Source organism: Rhagoletis zephyria, unplaced genomic scaffold (genome assembly GCF_001687245.7).
Source record: "Rhagoletis zephyria isolate East Lansing unplaced genomic scaffold, Rhagoletis_zephyria_1.1 Rzeph_scaffold_01868, whole genome shotgun sequence".
Lineage (NCBI taxonomy): Eukaryota > Metazoa > Arthropoda > Insecta > Diptera > Tephritidae > Rhagoletis > Rhagoletis zephyria.
Genome location: NW_016158952.1, coordinates 1,135 through 23,255, shown reverse-complemented (window position 1 = coordinate 23,255; position 22,121 = coordinate 1,135). Strand labels below are relative to the sequence as shown.

Sequence of the window (22,121 nt, the reverse complement as noted above, 5' to 3'; positions counted from 1 at the left end):
AAGAGTTGATGCATGCACCTTATCAGCTCCTCGCCGCCGTACTTGAATACCTCGGCTGTAATGGCGTCAGCTCCAGCAGCTTTGTTATTTTTTAGCCGCTATTCGCGCGTCGCCACAGTCAGGTGGTCGGGAATCGACTCCATTGTCATCATCAGGGGTCGGGTTGGTTCGTCTTCTCCACTCCTTTCAGTACTGCTGGGTCCAATAGGGTGCAAAAGTATTCCCTCCATAATTTAAGTATGTTCTGTACATCGGTCACCAGGTCACCGTTGTTGTTCTTACAGGAGTTCATCCTGGCCTTGAAACCTTCCGCAAATCCCCAACTCTCTGTTAAAATTTTTGGTCGTTTTTCTTGCCGGCTAGCATTTAAAGCTCTTTGCACTTTTTGCGGCAAATACGTCTCGCTTCCCTCTTTAGTTCCCAATAGCGGTCCCACATTCCTCGCGCTGCGCCCGATGGCATTCCTCATCGTACCAGTTGTACTTTAGGATGCGCTAAATCATGTGTAAAGAAATAAATACATATTTCCATGGGTAAACTTGGGAAGGGCTTTTTTATATAATTCCGAAAATGCCGCTCATGTAATTGAAGATAGTATTTACTATAAATATACGCTCCTTGTTTCTGGTTAACAATCTTTTATAAATAAAAATTAATACTTACATAAACTTATTCGATCCTAATAAAGTTTTTTCTTCATCTATTTTATTTCGCAGTCTGAAGAACGTGGTGGTACACCATCACGCCGAAGCAAATCTGAGGGACCGCCAGTTGTGCCCAATGGACGTGCATATGCCATACCGGAGGAAGTTGATGGAACGGCTAAAAAACAGGTATATTTTTAGGGGCATGTCCTTGATTTTAAAATCAAAGTTTTAATTACCAAAGATTGCTTAAGCTTATGTACAAAAATATGTTTGTATGTTATTTGTATTCACATGTCTATAGAATATGAATATACATATGAATGTGATATTCAGATTAGCGCAAGTATTTGCATTAGCGCATATGATACATACATATGTATAGTGATTGTGTTTAACGTCTTGTGTTGGTAAATTATATGTGTGTTTGTCTGAAAAAATATATTGGTGGCATAACAATAATATATTAAGGTGTATATACAAAAGAAGAATCATGAAATATTTAAAAAACTGCAGACTTATTTACCTTATATTAGGATAATTTTGTATTTTCCTTAGTTTGAATTCTTATCTAAGTTAAAGTAAAAAAAAACAGGTTTCTTGGCTAAAGATAATCTTTATTGGGTTCTTTTAAAGATGTTCATGCATTAGATTCTAAACTAAAGGAATATTACCTAAGATATTTTTTTATATTTATTTCAACCTAGCCATTTATAGGGTCAAAGGGTTAGTTAGTTGTTGAAGTACTCTGACTTTGTGACCACATCCAATCGGTGCATGTAAAATTGCAATCGGCTGTGACGAGTCAGGTACCCATAGAATAGCTTAACGCCATTTCTAATAAATTAAACAATAACGTCTGTGCTGAAAAGTAAGACTAAGTAATTATGGCTCTCGAACACGACCATCTGAGGCCACAGAATGGTTCCGTTTCCAAAAAGGCAGTTAACGAGTCTTCCTGTGCCAAGTCGTCAGCGACCTCTTATCCTTCGATTCCACAATGGCCTGGTACCCAGCACAGTGTAATGTTTTATGTGCCTACCAAAATTTATAACTTGTCAAGGCAGTCTTTAATCACTAAAATATAACTATAATGGTGGCCTCCACAACCTCTTCAAGCTTTAATTAGCTTAGGTTAAGATTTCTAATACTTAAGTCTGGGCCATCTGCCCAGAGGAATCGCAAGCTAGGAACCATATCCATAAATACCTGCACGGAGGACACAGCACGCATCCTTAAACCGTCAGTACATATCTGGAATCAAGGGCGGGGAGCTGTTTTATTCAATACTCGCTTTCTGAGATTTTCATTTGGAACTTTTTACTAAAGCAGGTCCTTTTAGTTCTAATATCAGAAATTATGTATAGTTATAGTAAAAAATCAAATTTTAACAGAGAAAAAACTAAGAAAATTACAGTTTTAAATTGTGTCATTTGCATTAAAGCCTCTTCTTTTACAAACAAAAATCAAGCTACTAACGAAGAAAATCGATGAATAAATTAAAAAAAAAATTGAGAATAGGCAAATGAAAATGCGTTATGCCAAATTTCCACTAGGCATTGAAATGACAAAAAATTTATGCAATTTAAAAAAATGCCACGTGGAATTGAATTTAATANTCTGGTCCTTCGATTCCAAAATGGCCTGGTACCCAGCACAGTGTTATAATTTTTTGTAGCAACCAAAATTTATAGCTTGTCAGAGAAGTCGATGGATAAATTTAAAAAAAAAAAAATTGAGAATAGGCAAATGAAAATGCGTTAGCCAAATTTCCACTAGGCATTGAAATGACAAAAAATTTATGCAATTTAAAAAAATGTCACGTGGAAATGAATTTAATGAATATTTTTTTAACGTAATGACACGATTATTTTTTAATGTCCAACTTTGTCATTTTTGCCATTTAATGTCTAGTGTAAATCCAGCATTAAAATTTGTTGTATGATGTTACGTATACGCCATGTACGAATATGCTATTTTTAAATTTTTTCCCTCTTAAAGTTAGATTTTTTTTTCATTCCCCATGTTAACTTCAAATAAGAATATCTTGCAAAAAATTACCTGATCTAGAAAAATGGTATCAGATCCGTAATATACAACCCAAAATTTAAGTTTACGTGTCTCGCGTTTTTTGTGTCATTTTAGCCAAACTACGGTGTAATTTTTAAGTTTTATATAAACTTGTACATATTTATTTCATCTTTAGCACAGACTTAAAAAGTGCATAGCTTTAACAGATAAATTTGTTTAAAAAGGACTTTCGCATGTTCATTTGCCAAGCATGTGAGTGAAAATGTATTCAAAAACAAGAGTTGTAAAATACATAGCGTTGAATATTTTAATTTTACTTTGAATGTTGACTGTCTTAGCAGCTTTGTAAATGCATTCATATGTAGTACGAGTGGCCTATATCTATTAACTTGGTTGTCTTAAATGATGTAAAATAATATTGGCAACATATGAGCTGGAAATAGATTTAGAACACTCAAGTCTTCAAATACGAAGGCACTTTGCATGTTGGTTATAACTTAAACATATTTATTTCTATTTATGTTTTTATTTTTTGCCACAAAACAACAATAATGTATGCTATGTATTTCGTAAATATTAGTTTATTTATGTACATAAAAATCAACATAGTATCAATGATTTGTAGCATCCATTCATTTATGTATAAATTCACGCATATGTAAAGGGGTANATATATGTATATTTCTTATGTAATTTCAAGTTCTCCAAAGATAATTCCAACCCCCCAAAAACTTCGCTGCCGCTGTAGCTGAGTGAGACCTGGATTCGATCTCTGGTCCGAGCAACATCTAATTTAGAAATTATTTTTTTCTAACAGCAATCACTCTTTAGCAAAAAATAAAAAACTTTCGAATGCATTTCTACTATGAAAAAGCTTCTCATAAAACCCACTTGCCGATCAGAGGCTGCGTAAGTCTGTAGCTCCCTCCATTTGTCTAACGCAATGCCACAAACTGGAGAAGAAGCTCGGCCAAACACTTAGCAAAAGTGTAAACACCAAATTATTATTATTATTACTAATTCTTGGAGAAGCTGTCCATCTGCGGATAGTTGGCTGCATTATTTAGTTCCAAATGAGACAGACGCCTATTTGAGGTGAGATGTCGAAGAAAGTATAAAGCACAATTTCTGCACACTCACATGCACTTTCTATATCCGTAGCTCAGTAAAAAATTTCTCCCGGGACCAGTCACCACCTTAACTTCAAATTTCTAACAGACAGAAAAGCACAGGAAAACTTAAACGAAGACAGTTGCTTACGTTCATCGTCATGAATCCTAAATTATTATTTTTGTATAATATTTGCTACTTAGAAAGTTTTCTTCCACTCTCATGTAAACACTGCCGTCTAAAATATTAGTAACTAAATTTCCTTTCAACAATCCTACTGCTTTCTATCCAATTTCGATTTCAATAAAACCACAAAAATTTGGAAAGTAAAAAATAAATTCCACTTCATTGCATATTTTACGTAACCTGAATTGGAGAGATTTGCGATGCCGCATCAATTTCTATCATACGGCCTTAATATGGCTAAGTATGTGCATAGCTACACACACACATATACAAAGTACCTACATTGGGATCTCTTTGCACTTTCACGAAGCATAAATTCACTTATTAGGGTGGTTCTTAAAAATCATCAACAACTCGAAATTTCGTACAAAATAAAGACATCCACGAAAATTTAAAATTGTTTAAATATTTTTTAGGGGTCGCTACTAAGATTTGAAAAAAATTAAAATTTTTTAAATCGCACAAATTCAACGAAATTTTTTAAGGTGATCAAAACAAGTTGTATGTCGTTTGACGCGTATGTTAATTATCTTTTCAACGAAATACCGATTGGTATTGATCGGGCTTGTCAATTTAGTTATTAATGAAATTAGACCCCGAAACCACACAAACATGCGATTTTCTCAAAAAAACTACCCAGATAAAAAATTAAAAAGCAAATTCGTTTTGATCTCAGTAAGTAGATATTAACTCTTCCTGCATGAGTTTCTTAGTATTTTTTTAAGATAACTTTTATTTTTTAAACCACCGTTTTAGAACTAAGAAAAAATGTGAAGAACTCTGCACTTATTCCGAAAAGGTTTAAACAAATAATAACCTTTGGAGCTTAATATTGCATGATGAATCCATTTAGAGCTGACTTTGAATTTAAATGAACAATTTTCAATATTATGTCAAGTTATCGGGTTTAAAGCCCTCGTAACGACCGCTAATACAATTATTTTAAAATTTTGAAATTTTCGTAGATGTCTTTATTTTTATTTTGTACGTAGTAAAACAAAATAAAAGGTCGCCTCATACAAAGTTTAGATACTAATACCTTTAAGGACCACCCTAATGCATTTGCATGTGTATATGTATAAAGTGGCGAAATTCTTGTCAGTGTTGCTAAATGTAAATGTATCTGTTGCAAGTCCTTGTAATAAATACCTTCCTATTCTCCATTGCAACTGTGGCAATTGATGCACCGTCTCACGTACAGTATGTACATCTATATGTATTCGTATTAAGTACCATAAATGACGGCAAGTATGCTCATATCTCCTTAAGACACACTCAACAGCGACACACATTTGCAAGCATGCATTTAGGCGCGTAACCACTTCGATGTGAAAATGTGTATGGCACAAATATGTAAGGCGAACACATTCAATTGGCAATGTTCGATTTACCGTCGTCATTTGTTGCCATACGCCACTAAGAAGGCAAAGAAATTGGGCAAAAAATATACATACATACATTGGTATTAAAAAAAGAAATTTACATAAAAGCAATACTGGTTGGTTGCTCACATTGAAAGATTTAAAGTAGATATTTGTATGTGTATAGTATATTTATACAGATGTATGTGTACAAATATATGTATGTATGCATGGTTCTTCTCTGCTTTACAGTTGTGCCTCTCAACTAAGGTTTCCGCTTGATTTTTTGCTCAGTGCATATCTATTTGTAAAGGCCAGTGCATTGCAAAGCTGTCTAATAAATGAAATGAAAATTCAAACCAACACGTAATCCAGCCTGAAAATGTGTTGATAGCTGTATGTGCTGACTAGAGGTGGCAGCGATTAATCATTTGATTAAATTATTCGATTATTTTTGTCCGATTAACGATTTAATTTTATCGTAGTTTTGTGTTTCCTTAATCGATTGTTAATCGATTAATTGTAGAATAATCGTAAAAATATTTCCATGAAATATGAATTCTGCAGTTGTCTAAAATCCATCCATCGAACATTCTTTTTTGCTAGCCGCATCAAATTTTCTCGACCCGAGGTTCAAAAAAATTAATTCCAAAAATTCGTTACTATTGGCCTTAGTAATGAAATGCTTGCCTATTATGAATCTCTCGTACACAAACGAAGTCGAAAAGATGATGATTTGGGTCACCCACAAGATGAAATGAGTTCGAATTTAAATTGTTTAACGCTTGGGAGGAAATGAAAGCTGTTTACCCAAAACTTTACGAGACTTTCGAAAAACACTGCAATTTACTATATAGCATTTTTGCATACAATATTTATTCAGTTATAAATAAAATTATATATCAGTAGTTTGCAAGAAAAAATGCTTATTAAAATGGAATACTGAAATGACTATGTTAAGTGAAATATTTTTTAAAATAAAAGGTCATATCGAGCATATGATACTTGCATATTTAACAATTAATTGTTAAAAACGGCCAAGGACTGCATAAGTAAAAAAAAGATGTATGTATACTAGGGCGGAGTAATTTTATTTCTAAAAAGTGTACGGCATAAATATTGGAACTCTACGCTCGATTTTAAGTAAAAATGGTGCACAGAATTAATCGTAGAATTTGAATTTGCTATACATTTTCTTAGAAAATTTCGATCCGAAGAAATTACTTCGCCCTAATGTATACTTAAAAAGCATTTTTACTTTTTCTTTTAAATAAAACAAAATATATGTTTGAAGTGTACTATATTTTTTCAATTAAAAAAAAAGTACTATAAACATCTCAGAAAATGTTGGAAACCTTACTGTTTGTCTGCGCCTTTTTTCGAAAGCTGGTCCTACATCCACCACGAAAACGCTTAACAACAAACCGCTTATCAAGACTTTTGTTTTTGCAAACATGATTAAATAATAAATTATCGCCGCATAAAATTTTTTTATGGAAAAGTGTGTATGTGAATCCTTACTGTAAAAAAGTGCCTTTAAAAACTCGATTAGTTCTCAATTTCTTGCAGTTAATTTTATGATTAATTAAATTAATGTGTATGTACACAAATACATTAAAATGTGCGATAGTATGCAATTTTTTACTTTCTATGTACTTCATATTGATATATGTCTTGTGGTATTTGCCTTAACTTTTGAAAATACTGAAGTGCCTCTTTTCTAAATGATACACATCTGATTTACGTACACATGTATGTATACCTACTTATTTAAGTAATGAACTTTCGGCAAACTTCCCAAGTACTTTACCATTTCAATCAATTGGGATTATATTTAAAAATATATCTAACAGCTAAAGCAATGAAATTTGCAGTCGATGAAATGGTACTTTAGAAATGCTATAAGAATAACGTCGGATATTACTGCTTTTTAAAATAATTTGTTTCTTGTTTTTTTTTTTTCTACAATAAATAGTTACAATAGTTTGCCGGTTTGGCCCAATACTGGTAACTTTGTCAATTGCTTCAATCCTTTGCGAAGTTACGCTAGTTTTTCGTCCCAAGCGTAGATAAGTCCTTCTGCCTGTTTGTCCTTTCATTGTGCTCGAGAGCGCCTTGGCTTTCTTTGCCCGCTCCTTAGGTATCGAGTCAAAGGTGTGTATTTATGTGCTTAAAGCGAATCCACCTAATAAAATACTCAGAACAAAAGTTAGAAGACATATCAATGAGTTTTTTTCAAGAAGAGAGCACTCTTATTTTTAGTGGTACTTTCTTTTGAATGAAATCAAGAAGGAATTCTGCCGATTTTTATTAGGTTACCTTATTGTAAGCTAAAAATAGAAAGTGAAAAAATATAAGTCTGCGCTATATAGTTGTCCTCGAACCCGGACTCTAGTCGGCTAGAGTGGTCGCTTTATCGACACTATTCTATTTAAGAGGATTAAATTAAGGAGAATTACTTTTCACTGAATTCCGAAAGACATTTCATCAAGTCTTCCTTTTTAAGCGATGCAATTAAGCAGATTTTCTCAGTAATTTTTAAAAGATATTCTTATAAATAAAATCAATACGAATATTCGCACACATAAGATCAATGAGGAGTGTTTATTGAGATCTAACCGCAAAAACAACTTAAGTGACGTTTTTTAGGCTTTTTTTATTTTGAAGAAATGCATATAGATGCTTAAAAAGAAAATCTTGAATAATGTCAACTTTCTCAAGAAAATTAAAAACGAAAATTTCATTTACGTTGTTTTGGCGGTTGGGCTTCGATATAGAACTTTCTTCGTTTGCTGTATGTTTTACCTTTTCATTTATACGAGGGAAATTTCAAAAGTCAATGACTTTACTTTAAAGCCGTTGAAAGCAGACAGCCTTGTGAATTTCTTGGACGATCGGAGTGTGAAAGTGTGTGAGATGACTAACGCTGTAAGCATCTCTCCTGTAGGGGTAGATCATATTTTACATGAATATTTGGATATGAAAAAGCTAGCATCGCGATGGCTACCGCGCTTACTCACATTCAAAAGGAATGTGTGGCGATGTTTCAGCCTCAATCAGAATGAGTTTTTTTTTACCATTTCGCAACATTTTGTGAAACATAAATCCACCATAACACACCAGAGACCAAGGAGCAATCAAAAAGTGCACCAAAGAAGTCCAAAGCGGTATCATTCGCAGCGATTATCTTGAAAATGGCAAACCGATCACTGACGAATATTATTCAGCATAATAAACCACATTTGGCCAAGAACAAAGTGATGTTCCATCAAGACAGTGCAGTCCATCAATTAGGCAACGAACTCCTACGCGATCCACCATATTCACCAGATTTAGCCTAGCGACTATTTTCTGTTTCCAAACCAAACTAAATGGCTGGGCGGTAAGAGATTCATGTCGCCTGAAGAACGTATCACTGAAACAAACGCTATTTTGAAGACCTCAAAGAACCCGTCATTTGGACGGAAGGGATAACGAGGGTTCCGTTTCGATGGAGAATGGCCTAGTTATCGAATGGAATACTAAGCTATTCGACACTCGTTATCGAAGGTGAGACTTGAAAAAATGTTAGTTTTCCAATCGTTTACGAATTGCTGACCAAGCCCAATGTTTATTGCGAAGTGATTTATGCCAAACATGTGTATGTATGTATGCACAAGATTCAGTCCATTTTCATACAATTTAGAATCAAAAGTACGACATTAATTTCATGATTAAGTACTATGATTATACATACATACGAATCTGTTAATTACCAAAGGGAACAATTCAGCATTCCAGTCGTTTCTGTTCTGCGCCAACTGACGCAAATTTGCAAATGCTAAGTGAAGCCAAGTCCTTCTCCACTTTTTATTTCCTGGCACTCTTCCCCTGCAACCACCAGCGGTTACCAAGTTGATTACTTTCAGTTCTGGAGCGTCGGTGTCCATTCAAACGACATGACCAAACCAGCGACGCCGCTTTATATTAATTCGCTGCACTATGTCTATGTCGGTGTTAAGCTCACACAGCAGATTTCCGACTTATTTGCTTTGGTAGTTATCCGATTCATATATACAAAATGATCAGCAGTAGCAACGAAAACTCTATTTTCATAACTATAGGTCAGTTTTCAATGTGGATAAAATTTTGGAATTATTTTAACATTTTGCATGAATTTCAGTTGTAGCCACGAAAACAATTGTTTATATGTAAAGTTATGTATTGCCTATTCAGTACTGGAGTATTTTATGTAAATATGTATTGTAAAAGGATTATTTATAACAAACAAATATTTACTTAGTCATAAATAATGTAAAGTTTACAAAAAATACTTGTATTTTGTCTTTCTCTTTTTTCTTTTTTCTCCAACAATTTTTCTACCATTTACTTTGCTAATACAATTTTGCTACTCTTGCTGTCGTCGTCAACGTGATTGCATTGTGGAAAAATATAAATAAATATGTATATTAAAATTTTTATACTGGCAAATTTCTTTATTTTAACTAATAATATACATTTTTGCTTTTCAATTTATTGCACTTAAATATTTCTTACTCTCGTTCTCGTTCTCGTTTTGGTGTTTATTCTATTTCTTCTTCTTGTTCTTGTATTTCTCTCCTCTGCTCTTCTCTTTTGCAGGCGGGTGAGTCAAATGGCCTATTCAAAAAGACCATCTCAAAATTGAGCACAGAATATCGTTTGCAATTCGTTTGGCCCAATGTCCGACGAATAAAGGGCATTGAGGCCGGCGATGCGGCGGATCACCCCAGAAAATCAATATCAATGGGGGCGCTCAAAGCTAGCCAACAACAACAGCAACAGCAGCAACAACTGCATCTAAGGCAACACCCACAGGCGGCAATGCCAACGGTTCATAAAAAACGTACAACAAATCAGAAAGAAGGTGCGACAATATTAAATTGTCGCTATTAAATATTAATCACTAATTAAAAAAACAAAACCAAATAATAATACTAGTAATAATAATTAATTTAAATTTTAATTAAAAAGTAAAAATTTTTTCAATTCTCTTAAACTAATTTACTAACATCACTAAAAGCAATTAATTTACATTTGATAAATTGCATTAGTTGAAACGTGAAATTTATTTATGTTTTCATTGCGGTCATGGCAATTGATTGTTTGATTGTCAACAAATGGTTGATAGAATTTTTTTGGTAATTATAAAATTTGGCAGAGAGAAACAATAGCCAACATTACTGTGATGAAAGTGAAAAATGGCTGAGTATAATTTCATAAGCTTTTGTTAGGCGACGCACGAAGAAAAATTAGAGTTTTTCACAACTTCCTATCAAAATTTAGTTATTTTTGTTCATGGCATTAAATTTTCTTCGAAGCGATTAGTATTGTTAATTTTGCTAGTATTAAAGTGTACGTATTTTAAGTACCTAAATTACTCTTTGGCAGCCCAATTTAAGAAAGTAAGTGTTTTTTTTGTCTTATAAAGAAGTGGTTATCGTACGAGTATGAAGTAATTTTGAGTTTTATCGCAGGAATGTGCATACTTCTTGTTATACTTTTCCGTACAATCCATGATCATCTTCAAGAAATACTTTGGGATGAGTCATGGGGTTCTCCCCTTTCTAAAGCACATTAAATAAAACCCCAGAATTCTTCGAATTTTTTTTTTAACGCAACTTGATTGCTATAAAATACCACCTCAAATTAGTGGTCCAATTTAAACAACTTCATTGCGTATACCTTTTGGGTAACTGCTTTCAGGAGTGATGTGTGGCAATACATCCAGCCTGAAAAGTTAGACTCATCCCATAAGTTTAGGCGCGACTGCTAATACCAGGTGCCTAAATATATGCTGCATGTGCAAAAATTTCCTTTATGCAATTTGTGAAATTTTTGCACATGTACTTCGCAACTAATGGCTTAAGAGAAGATATTCGCAGATAGGCAAAACAACGGCAAACAAATTATTTGAGGGATTTCATCTTCAAAATGAGAACCTCCAAATGAGAAGGCTAAGGGAAGTGGAACACTTCAAAGGTACGCTTTGCAATTCAGCTCGTTCCAGATGCTATTCACTGCATTGTGCTTGGTCGAAATTCGAGTCTGAAAATGGTCCGTTGCTACAAAAGTAGTCGGATATTTTCATAATATTTCCCTGCCTAGGAATATTAAAACTGAATATTTATGTGTTGCTTTCATAAAAGGTCGATAAATATATGCCAAATAAAGATGTGTTTCAGGGCTGATAAATCTAGGACCATCTCCTCTAGCTTTTGTGGAAAAATTGGCAAACTATTTTTTTGTCCGTACTCGGCTGCCATAAATATGGTCATCGTACCTATACAGCATCCTGTTCAGGCATACCACTTTGCAAATTAGTTGGGGGCCAGTAACCCCTTAATATATAATATTATAAAAAATTTATGTAGTGGCACCACTGAGAGCCAAAACATCAGTCGCCCTTCTCCTTGTGAAGGGGACTATATTAATTTTAAGGCGACTGACTGGCCGAGGTCATTTTGCACAATAGCAAGCAGAGTGCCCTACAATATTGGATTTTCGATTTTTAAACCGACAATATAACTTTTTTTTTGCTTAGAGCCCATGATTTTATTCTAAAGTCTGCTGGATTCTGTTTAAAGAACCAAAGGATCTAGCAAGAGCTTTGCTGATGGGACATATAGTTGCCTATATAGTTGGCTTTTAAAGCTCAGTAAAATTTTGCTAACGAAATTTCAATTTACAAATTTTGGAATTTTTGTTTACACTCTCCACAGTTATGGAAGAACGAGGCTTGAGGTTTGAGACTAAATAAGAAATGAAAAAGTTCTACCACGAAGGGATACAATTAAGCTTTTATGCACATTCACTTTCATCACAGAATTAAAATGAAAAAATTTCGTAAAATCCAAGTTTGAAAACTTAGGAATAAAAGAATTACAAGTAGTGATTGTTGCGAATAATAGTTTCTCTTAATGTTTTTTTTTTTTAGCGAAAAACGTTTATTAATTGTTTTGAAGTTTACAATCGGCTCTTAAAGCCAAATGGTGTGTAATATTCGCGCTAGTAGTTTTACTTTGGAAAGTACTATTTTGAATTATTTTCAAGTTTTTTATGTACACGTCGTCGTAAATCTGTTGCTCAAAAACGAAATTCGTCTTAAAATATGCTGGTATTTTCGAAATTTGGCGCAAATAACAAAGTGTGCTTATTGCGGGATTTCATTTGAGGTGTCTAAAAGTATGCAAAAATAAATTGCAAAATTTTGTAAGACCCGGCTACCACGCCAATGCAAAATTCAACGCATGACTACTGCGTCTAAAATAATGCAATGTTATTGTTACGTACAACAACGAAACAATTTTTTTATTCATAGGCAAATTTTTAGGCGCAGCAGCTCAGGTCATGCGATGAGTTTCATTACTGGCGCAGGCATAGGGTCGTTAAAAATCTTTCAAATATGTTTGCATACTTTTAGGCAAAGGATGAAAATTTGCACATTTTGTTAGCAAAATACTAGTGCTACAAAAGAGAAAACCAAAATATGTAGTTTCTAATTAAGTTAAGATAAACTACACGCCGAGAAAAATGTTTTTTAAATCAGTAAAAGCGGTTGTTTTGATAGATTTTCCAAATTTATTTAGTATTTTCCACAACAAACAGCACTCTAATTAGTAAATTACTAATAGCTTACAACATTTTCAAAACCTCAATTAAAGCCGTAAAACGAATTACATGATTTTTCTAACATTTTTAACTGGTTGTGTAGTTATACTCATACGTACGTATATAGCAACTAATAGCAATACTAAGTAAATCGTAATTTAAATTTTTGATTTTTTTCTAATATTTTTCCTTAGATATGTAAACTTAATTTTTGCTTTAAAATTTATGTTGCCAATTTCTTTAACAGAAATCTATAAAACCAAAAATACTGAAAAATATTGAAAATTTTATTAAAAAAAATTCTCTACTACAAAGTTTCCTTTTTTATATAGAACGAAATTAAGGTGAATGCAAACTAATGCATTTACTATGAATATGCTTTTTCAAAAGTAATAGCTAAAACAAAAATTTTTGACAAAAAGTAAGTTGAAAGTTAACAAAAAAAAAACGAAAAGAATGACGTAAGTGTTGAAGTGTTTATAATACTGAAAATATTCTCTCTTTATTTTTATTTACACATAAAGCAGTTGAATTCAGTGGACAGTAAAGGAAATGGAATGAGAAAATTTTGTTATTTTGTTTACAGCATAACAATTTATTAAACAAACAGAAAAATAACTAAAAAAAATTTTTTTTAATGATACAAGTATTTTTGAATCTTTTTAAATTTTCCACCTCTCTCCATCTCCTTTACTGCTCTACAATCTGTTATGTTTTATTTGTAATATCGTTTTTTTTTTTATGTAGCCGAAATATAGTGTGAGCATGCGAATACATAAATACATATAAGATAAAAGAAGAGTTATTGATTTTATAGAAATGAAATTCTCCTTAGTGAACTGTTACTTGGAACGTTTAAGGTTTTTTTTTGTTTAATTTACAATATTAGTTTTTGTATTAGTGAGGAAAGGCATTAAGACTGACATCCATCATGAGTTTAAGTTTTTGCCATTTGTGTATTTCGAAATTATTTAAATTTAGTTAGGTGAGACATTTTCATACAAAACTATAACTATATATTTAGTTAGCATAGGTTGAAGAAGTTAGAAGCAGCTATAAATGCAAAGACCTTAATTGATTACATATATTTAGATAGTAGATATAATTGCGTAAAACTCTGCCTAAATACTGTCATACACTTTGGAGTAACCGTTATCCAAAATTAACACTTTCCTTGACGGTTCTATGTGCCTATACGTTTGCGAATGACGTCAGCGTGTCGCGGCATCCATATCGGCCTATAACTCAGCTACGACTATTCTACATCCCACCACACATCCTGAGAAAATGCTCTTCGATGATTATGTCTTTATGGTAGCACGATTTTCTTCGATTTATACGGTTATCAGCGATTATTAAAAACACTTGCTTTTAGACCGATTCCAAAAAAATTGTCAGAGTATTTTTATATTTCTTTTTTATGTGCGTTACCGTAAAACCACTACCGTTTGACCACTATCAGAAAACTTTAGTTTGAAAATATTTTATTAGTGTTGCACCTATTCGAAAATAATATAAGTTTACTATCTACATACATTTATTAAGTGTGGTCCATACAGTTTTTTTTATTGTAATCATGTGTTATCAGCCGTCTTGGCGATGTAAATTCGCCACCTCGAAGCTACGGTTTAACGCCGTTAGCCTTTTTTTGTGGTGTGCCGTGAAGGAACCACATTATGAAAAAAGTTCTTGAACGATGCAGGCCCTTAAGGCAAATATCAAGCCATTAGTGAGATAAAGCCAGAAACCGTCCACAAAGTCTTGAAAAACTGAGTCAACAGTATGTGCTACTGCTCATTTGTTTGAATAAACAATTTTTTGTGGAAGTCATCAGATATAGGTGCACTATATTAAGAATTTAATTAATTTTAATTTATAAAGGTTGTTGATTGGGGGTTTTCATCTGTTCAAAAAGTTAAAATAAATTTTTTGGAGTTTTACCGTCATGCGGGTTCGATAGCAACGGTAAAATATTCAAAATCTGGCCTCTGTGTGACATGATGATTAAGAGTTTTTGTCAAAAACGTCAGGTACTTTCTGAAGTAATTTTCCTGAACTGAACTGTATATATATATTTATTTATTTCTTAACGAGATTTCGATTATATTTTGCTACTAAAACTGGGTGATAGCAAGTTCCGAAGATTATTACTAATTCTTTGACATATATTGTGGAAAAATCATTGGAAGCTCATTGGATTATTTTGGATATAGAGTAGTCAAATTGCTGTTACAAAAAAATGTGAGGTATTTATGTATATTCATAGCAAGCAATGGTGGTGGGTTACGTGTATCCACGTACATAAACAGTGTTTCCGTCATGAGGTTATAATATGGCAATGTACAGGATATGAAAAAAACGTTATGCCTTCTTTAATAATATTTTAAAAATTAACACGCATATGTGCCCGCTGTACTAAAAAACTAAACTCCCAAAAGTTTACTTTTAAGCTTTTTTCGTTAATTTTAAGTTTGCTTAAAATGATTTCCACGATCACATAAATAAATTAGATATAATAAAATTTCAACCGTTCTTGTTTGGGCGTAAAAGGGTTAAGGTAGTCCGACTTACAAGAGGTATCTTTGTTTAGCATTTCTGCTTCAGCATGATTGTTTGAGTGCACATTTCAAAATTATAATTATTTGCGATCGATGTTTAAACTTGTCGTTTAAATTTATAGCTTTGCATTAATATAATTTATACGGACATTTTGGTCACTAAAAGAATTGGTGTTAAACAAACATACTTAGATTTAAAGGTATTTAGAATAAATCTATTTATTTGCGCGTAAATAGCTTTGCTAAAATTATGACAGTATGACAGTATTTATGGCAGAGTTTCAATCAGTTTTAATTTTTTTCCGGTATAATCTCTGTGAAAAATTATATAAAAGATAGAGGAAAAACAGTCCTTGACTTCTCATTAGGCCCGTTAAATTCGCAAACTTATAGACGTAGATATCTGGATACTACGCTATTATGAATAGCTCAGATCAGCTTTAGTTAGTATACTCAGATGACAGACAATTTTAAAGTTTAAAAAGTATATTTAAAAAATATTAATTTTCAATTCTTTAACTTAGCTTTCTGATTTTGCGTGAAATTGAGCTTTGAAATTCCAAATTTTTGCCGCTTTCGCTGAAAACTACTATATACTTAGCCAACAAAATGCTGCTTACTTCCTTTTTTTTATATTTTTTCAAAAGCATTTTTAAGCAAAACGCAATAAATAGTGAAAAAATCTCTCCCGCTTGAGTGAAAAAGAATGACTGCTAATTTGGTGAATTCTTTGGCAACAAAAGCTTTCGCATTTATGTACTTATATTTTCATCATTTTGGGATTGTTTTTATTTTTTTTCCTTTTTGTTTTATTATTTCTTATTCTCCTCAAAAGACACTTGCTACATTTACTACATTAATTTATTCGTGTAATTCAATTCAGCCTAATTTGTTCGATGAAATTTCGTTCTATATTAATGACATTCATGCGCTGCATTTACAGAAAAAAAAATACTATCTCATAAAAAAACAAGCAATCAACTACATGCACACCGGCATACAAACACACATTTAGTACTAACCAACATTACTAACATTCGCATAGTTATACTAACAGACATTTGTACATGTATTCACATACATACATATTTACAAACAATGTTTTTTTTTGCTTCTTTTTGTTTTGTGTTGCCAGTTCCAATTACCTATACNGTACACCGGCATACAAACACACATTTACTACTAACCAACATTACTAACATTCGCATAGTTATACTAACAGACATTTGTATATGTATTCACATACATACATATTTACGAACAATGGTTTTTTTTTTGCTTCTTTTTGTTTTGTGTTGCCAGTTCCAATTACCTATACAACTGTCCAACCAATTAATTATGCCACTAATGAAGAGTGCACACCTAAGCGCTTTTGAAGAGATCCTTGAACCCTTCACACGTTCGCAACGGCTGCTGCACTGGCCCCAAATGAATATATTACAGTATTTGGTCTAGTTTTGTTTATTGCATTCATTCCTGTTTCGTTTTCACGCCGCAAAAATTTCATTTCAACGCTGCCTTTTCCTCCAATATTTAAGTTTAAATTTAATTTACTTTGTTTTGGTATTCGAATTTTTGTTGCTTTGCTCGCTTTATTAACATCACATAAAGTTTTGCGAAGAAAATATTTCGCTTAGCACAAATGAGATACTAGAAATATCGATGTTGTTCTGCTTCTTGGCTAATTGAACCAATAACTGGTTGTCTGAATTTATGTAGTATTAGTATAAAGATAAGCAAGGGCATTTATAGATAAGAGTAGATTCCTAGACACCCTTTAGGATCTGTCCTAAAGTTACCTTAGTTAGTCAGGTTGTGTTTGGGTATAACAGAACAAGAGACACTACTCTCTGAAATATCCTTTGTATTTATATCTTAAAGAGAGAGCCCTAACTCAGTATGCCCAAGATACCTTCGANTCACTGGCCCCAAATGAATATATTACAGTATTTGGTCTAGTTTTGTTTATTACATTCATTCCTGTTTCGTTTTCACGCCGCAAAAATTTCATTTCAACGCTGCCTTTTCCTCCAATATTTACGTTTGAATTTAATTTACTTTGTTTTGGTATTCGAATTTTTGTTGCTTTGCTCGCTTTATTTACATCACATAAAGTTATGCGAAGAATATATTTCGCTTAGCACAAATGAGATACTAGAAATATCGATGTTGTTCTGCTTCTTGGCTAATTGAACCAATAACTGGTTGTCTGAATTTATGTAGTATTAGTATAAAGATAAGCAAGGGCATTTATAGATAAGAGTAGATTCCTAGACACCCTTTAGGATCTGTCCTAAAGTTACCTTAGTTAGTCAGGTTGTGTTTGGGTATAACAGAACAAGAGACACTACTCTCTGAAATATCCTTTGTATTTATATCTTAAAGAGAGAGCCCTAACTCAGTATGCCCAAGATACCTTCGACTTCCCTAATGAAACCTAAAATGGTCTTGATAGGCAAATTCTTTATAAGAAAGGGGTCGAACATTGGAGCTTTAAGATATATTAATCCTCGTCTGGCTAAAGCCGGACAGTAACAGAGAAAAATGTCCTGAAATTTCATTATCTTCAAGGCAGAACCGGCATTCCGACTTTGTGATTTGGTGCAAGTAGAATCGCAGTCAGTTGTACTCAGTTAGGTGCCCAGAAAATTCTGTGGAAAGGGTAGCCGAATAGCCTGGCCTGTCTATGCCCATCCACCGCTCCTCAGTACTAACTGTGTTCAGAGTGTACTCACTCAGTAATTATGTCTCTCGAAGAGGACCAACTGAGGCTACGAATTGTTTCAGGTCCCGAAATGGTAGTTAACAATCCTTCTCGTGCAAAATCGTCGGCGAACTCATTTCCTTCATTTCCGCAATGGCCTGATATCCAGCAGAATGTTGCTGTGTTTTTGGCTGTCAAAATTTGTAGCCTATCAAAGCAGCCACTACTACTCTGACGCTGAACGACATTTTGAGCATAATCCCTCTTAACTTAAATAGTAGGCCCAACTGATCCAAAATGGACAACAATTATTCGTAGGAATGCCTTACATTAGCTGAAAGCTGAAGGATTTTAAATAAAAAAGTGGCTGTCATTAAAGAAGAAGTATAATAGCTGTTACAAAAGCATCTACTCTCTCAGGGTTTTGCGTTCAATTAAGTAGGGCTTGGCCTTTCTCTCTAGTGCGTCGGCAAAGCAGCATTTTCGTAAACTGCAAGGCGGACGAGTTGGCAAGAAATAGAAACAATCTCTGAATAAAGATCACCTATCTGGTAGAGGTTGGGAGCGCCACTGACCTTCTTCGGTTCACTTTTAAGCAAATGGACCCCATGTCAGCTCAGCGAACGTTGAACGATATCGCTGATATGCGAAATGTCCAGGTCATTGTGGACCAGCATGAATAGGTGGCAGTCAAAGGAAACTCGTAGTATAAATACAGTTCTCGCTTTTGGTGGTCAAAGTCCATTCGGCATTCCCGCGGTAAGACTAATATTTACATCTGATCCTTACTGCCAGAGTGATGGGATGGAATAATTTTAATATTTTCAAATAGGCTTAAAATATTTTGCGAAAAAAAAGTCCGGGCTATTTCGGGCACGAAGAAGAAGACATTTACGATCCACGAGTGGAAGCTATTCGCTCACTGTTACCCATTTTTCTCGTGTGGCTCATGTGGAACAAACCTAATGAGTTCTTTCCTTTCGATGTAACACAAATTTTATAGGATCAATGAAAATGCTTGAAACTGTAAGAATACCACTTAAAAATCTGATTCAAGTAGTAAAATGATGATGATGATATTCCAAATAATTGAACGCTCGCTTGATAGTTCCGAGAATTCTGCCGAAGTTACATATATTAAAGGCAAAAGCCGTAGGGCATACAGCGACACATATATTTATTTTACTAAATTTTTGTACAAAAAAAAATTTATGCTGGTCACCTCTTTCAGTTAGTTAATCACATATCTACTAAGAAATAATATTTAAAAAAAATTTTATTTACTCATACAAATCTATGTGCTAAGCGACATAATTTTCTCCGATCGAAAAAAAATCCTTTATTTTCACCTAAATACATCACATTCAAATGAATTTACTTATTTAGACTTCTATACCCTTATTAATTTTTTTTTGTAGTAATTTATTGATAATGAAAAAAAATTAAAAATTAATTCTAGCAACTTATAACTTTAATATTTTTTTTGTACTTTTTCTGCTACATAGTACCTACTTACTACATTACGAAACCAAACCACACTAAACTTATTGTCAAACTACTTGTTGATAAATGAAAATGTCTTTGAAATGAAATGGAGCAAAAATAAAATTTTTTATGTGCTTTCAGCTACACTACATGAGTTGGAGCCGCTGGTTAGCGATGCCGAAGAAAGCAAACCACATGAAAAGTATGCAAAAATTATTTCATATTTTCAAACACAGTTTTTCTTGTTCTTCACGTTCATTTTATTTTTTTTTTTAGTTTATCCTATTTTTGGTACATTTCAAATTTTCTTTATTCTTCGAACTCATGCACTCACTTACATATGTACATTCATAGAGTTGCATTGCAAATTGAATTTTTTCTATGTTCCATATAGTTTTTTGAGTTCAAATTCCTCACTTAGCGACAGCAAGGGATGTGTTGAGGACAAAAAAGAAAACATGAAAGTAGCAAAAAAATGTAATTTTATCCAACATCCGCTGCTCAATCATACCTCAGTCGGTACCTCAGCCCCATATCCTTCCACACCTTTACTATCATCTAACTACGTTTGCCTGTATGTAGGCACCTTTACCATCACCATCATCGCCTTCACCATCATTCATTCCATTACCTTTTTCTCTGTCCATTCCTACAGCGCTCTTGGTAACATATGAAATTTTAAAATCATTTTTCTCTTTGTACTTCTTTTCGAATTTGTCATTTCCGCTGCTCGTTGTGCGATTACCGCCGCTTCGTACATACACACACACATACACATACGCACACACATATTTCTGTACATCGATCGAATAACTCGTACACCTTTAACTATGCCAAATGCCAACACAAAATTGAAACAATAACAACAACAAAAACTAACTCAAACAACAATACAACCTTAACCGCGTATTGCATGGTGGACTTGGCTTGCAATTCACAATTTGCACATTGCTTTCAAATAAATGCTCAACGAAATTGAAAAAAAAAATCAAAAAAAAATCTGAAAATATAAAAACTCGGCGCACCCTTCTGTTTTATGCGACCTAAAAATCATCATCACCACCAACCACCACCGAATTGGAAATGACAAATGGCAATTGCAAAAAATTGTGGCATGCTTGATTGCACCTGATCAACAAACGGCACAAATTATTTAAAATTAAAATAAAAAATAAATAAAATAAAAAAATAATGAAATTGAAATAATAAAAAAAAATGTGCAGACAAGTGACCATTGTGGAGAAGGTCGAACGAAAAACGACTATACGGCCATTCTCGCAAGCATTCGATCAGGAACGAGCCAATCACTTTATCACCAAGAAGGAGAATTTCGGCTTCGAAGAGGCCAAGGGCAAGGGCGATGGTGTGGACAATAAGCAACAGGAGCAGGAGGTGCTGTTAAATGGCACTGCACCGCCACGTTCGCAACCGAACCTGGATTTGTGGTTCAAGGAAGTCGTTGAGCTGCGAAAGAAAGCGGGCGAATACAAAGTGAGTCAAAAATTGAATGCATGATAAGAGTAATACAGCAATTTAAACCAGTAAAGGTAAAACAAAAGCTTAAATATCTATTTAAAGAAAATCAAAAAAAGTTGGTTAAAAAGTTACTTAAAAAAGTCTTAAAATTTAAGCTCCTCTGGAAAAGTTGATTTCGTGAGTAGGAAATTAGCTATAGCCGAGAGGCAGAAGAGAAGTCGCTTAAACGAGAGAAGTTTGTAAAGTAGGAGACTTTTTGGATACAAGTTATTTTTCTGAGCAAGAAAGCCAAGCCATATACAGGGTGGGTCAAGTATTTGATTACCGACTTTTGAACTTGACTCGTATATTTCTTAGAAAATTCTGGCTTAGACAGTTGAAAGTGTTTTGTAAGACAACTTAGAGGCAGTAGGCAACATAGATTGAAAGATTTTGTTTATTCTGACATGGAAGTCTTACAAAAAAAATACCTTGACAAATTTCATGGTGAAAACCTCTTTTGACAGTCGTAAAAGCCGAGCGAGCAAGGCAGTGCCGTGCCATTCGAGAGATCGGAGGTTTGAGTTCTCTGGCAGAGGATTTTTTCTTTTTGTTAGTTTTTTGATTTTATTGTTAAAAAAAAAAATTTTTTTTTTTTTTTAANCAAGAAATATATGTTTTTTTAATTCCTTTTAACTTTGAGATGTTAATATTTTTTTCTTTCTTTTCATTTTTATTTTTTTTTTAATTTAATTTTCTTTTAATTTCTAGACTTTATTGTTTTAAAAAGAAAATTTTTTTTTATTTCATTTAAGATTTAGCACCATTTTTGTTTTTTTTTTTTAATTTTGATTGTTTTCTTTATCAAATATATTTTAATTTTTTCAATTTATGATTCAAGTTATTTTGTTTTTTTTTTAATTTCATGTAATTTTTAGGAACTTATTTTATTCCCTTT

General features: G+C 33.2%; 1 protein-coding gene across 1 annotated transcript in view; it reads left to right on the top strand.

Annotated features, from left to right (window-relative positions):
- LOC108365434 (uncharacterized) overlaps positions 1 to 22,121 on the top strand; it is a gene marked incomplete at its 3' end in the record, with an annotated part of 85,113 nt that overhangs the window by 61,971 nt on the left and 1,021 nt on the right. The window contains exons 4-7 of the mRNA XM_017619449.1: positions 717 to 833; positions 9,953 to 10,217; positions 19,850 to 19,910; positions 20,932 to 21,199. Coding sequence (XP_017474938.1) covers positions 717 to 833; positions 9,953 to 10,217; positions 19,850 to 19,910; positions 20,932 to 21,199 — 711 coding nt within the window. The remainder of the gene's footprint in view (positions 1 to 716; positions 834 to 9,952; positions 10,218 to 19,849; positions 19,911 to 20,931; positions 21,200 to 22,121) is intronic.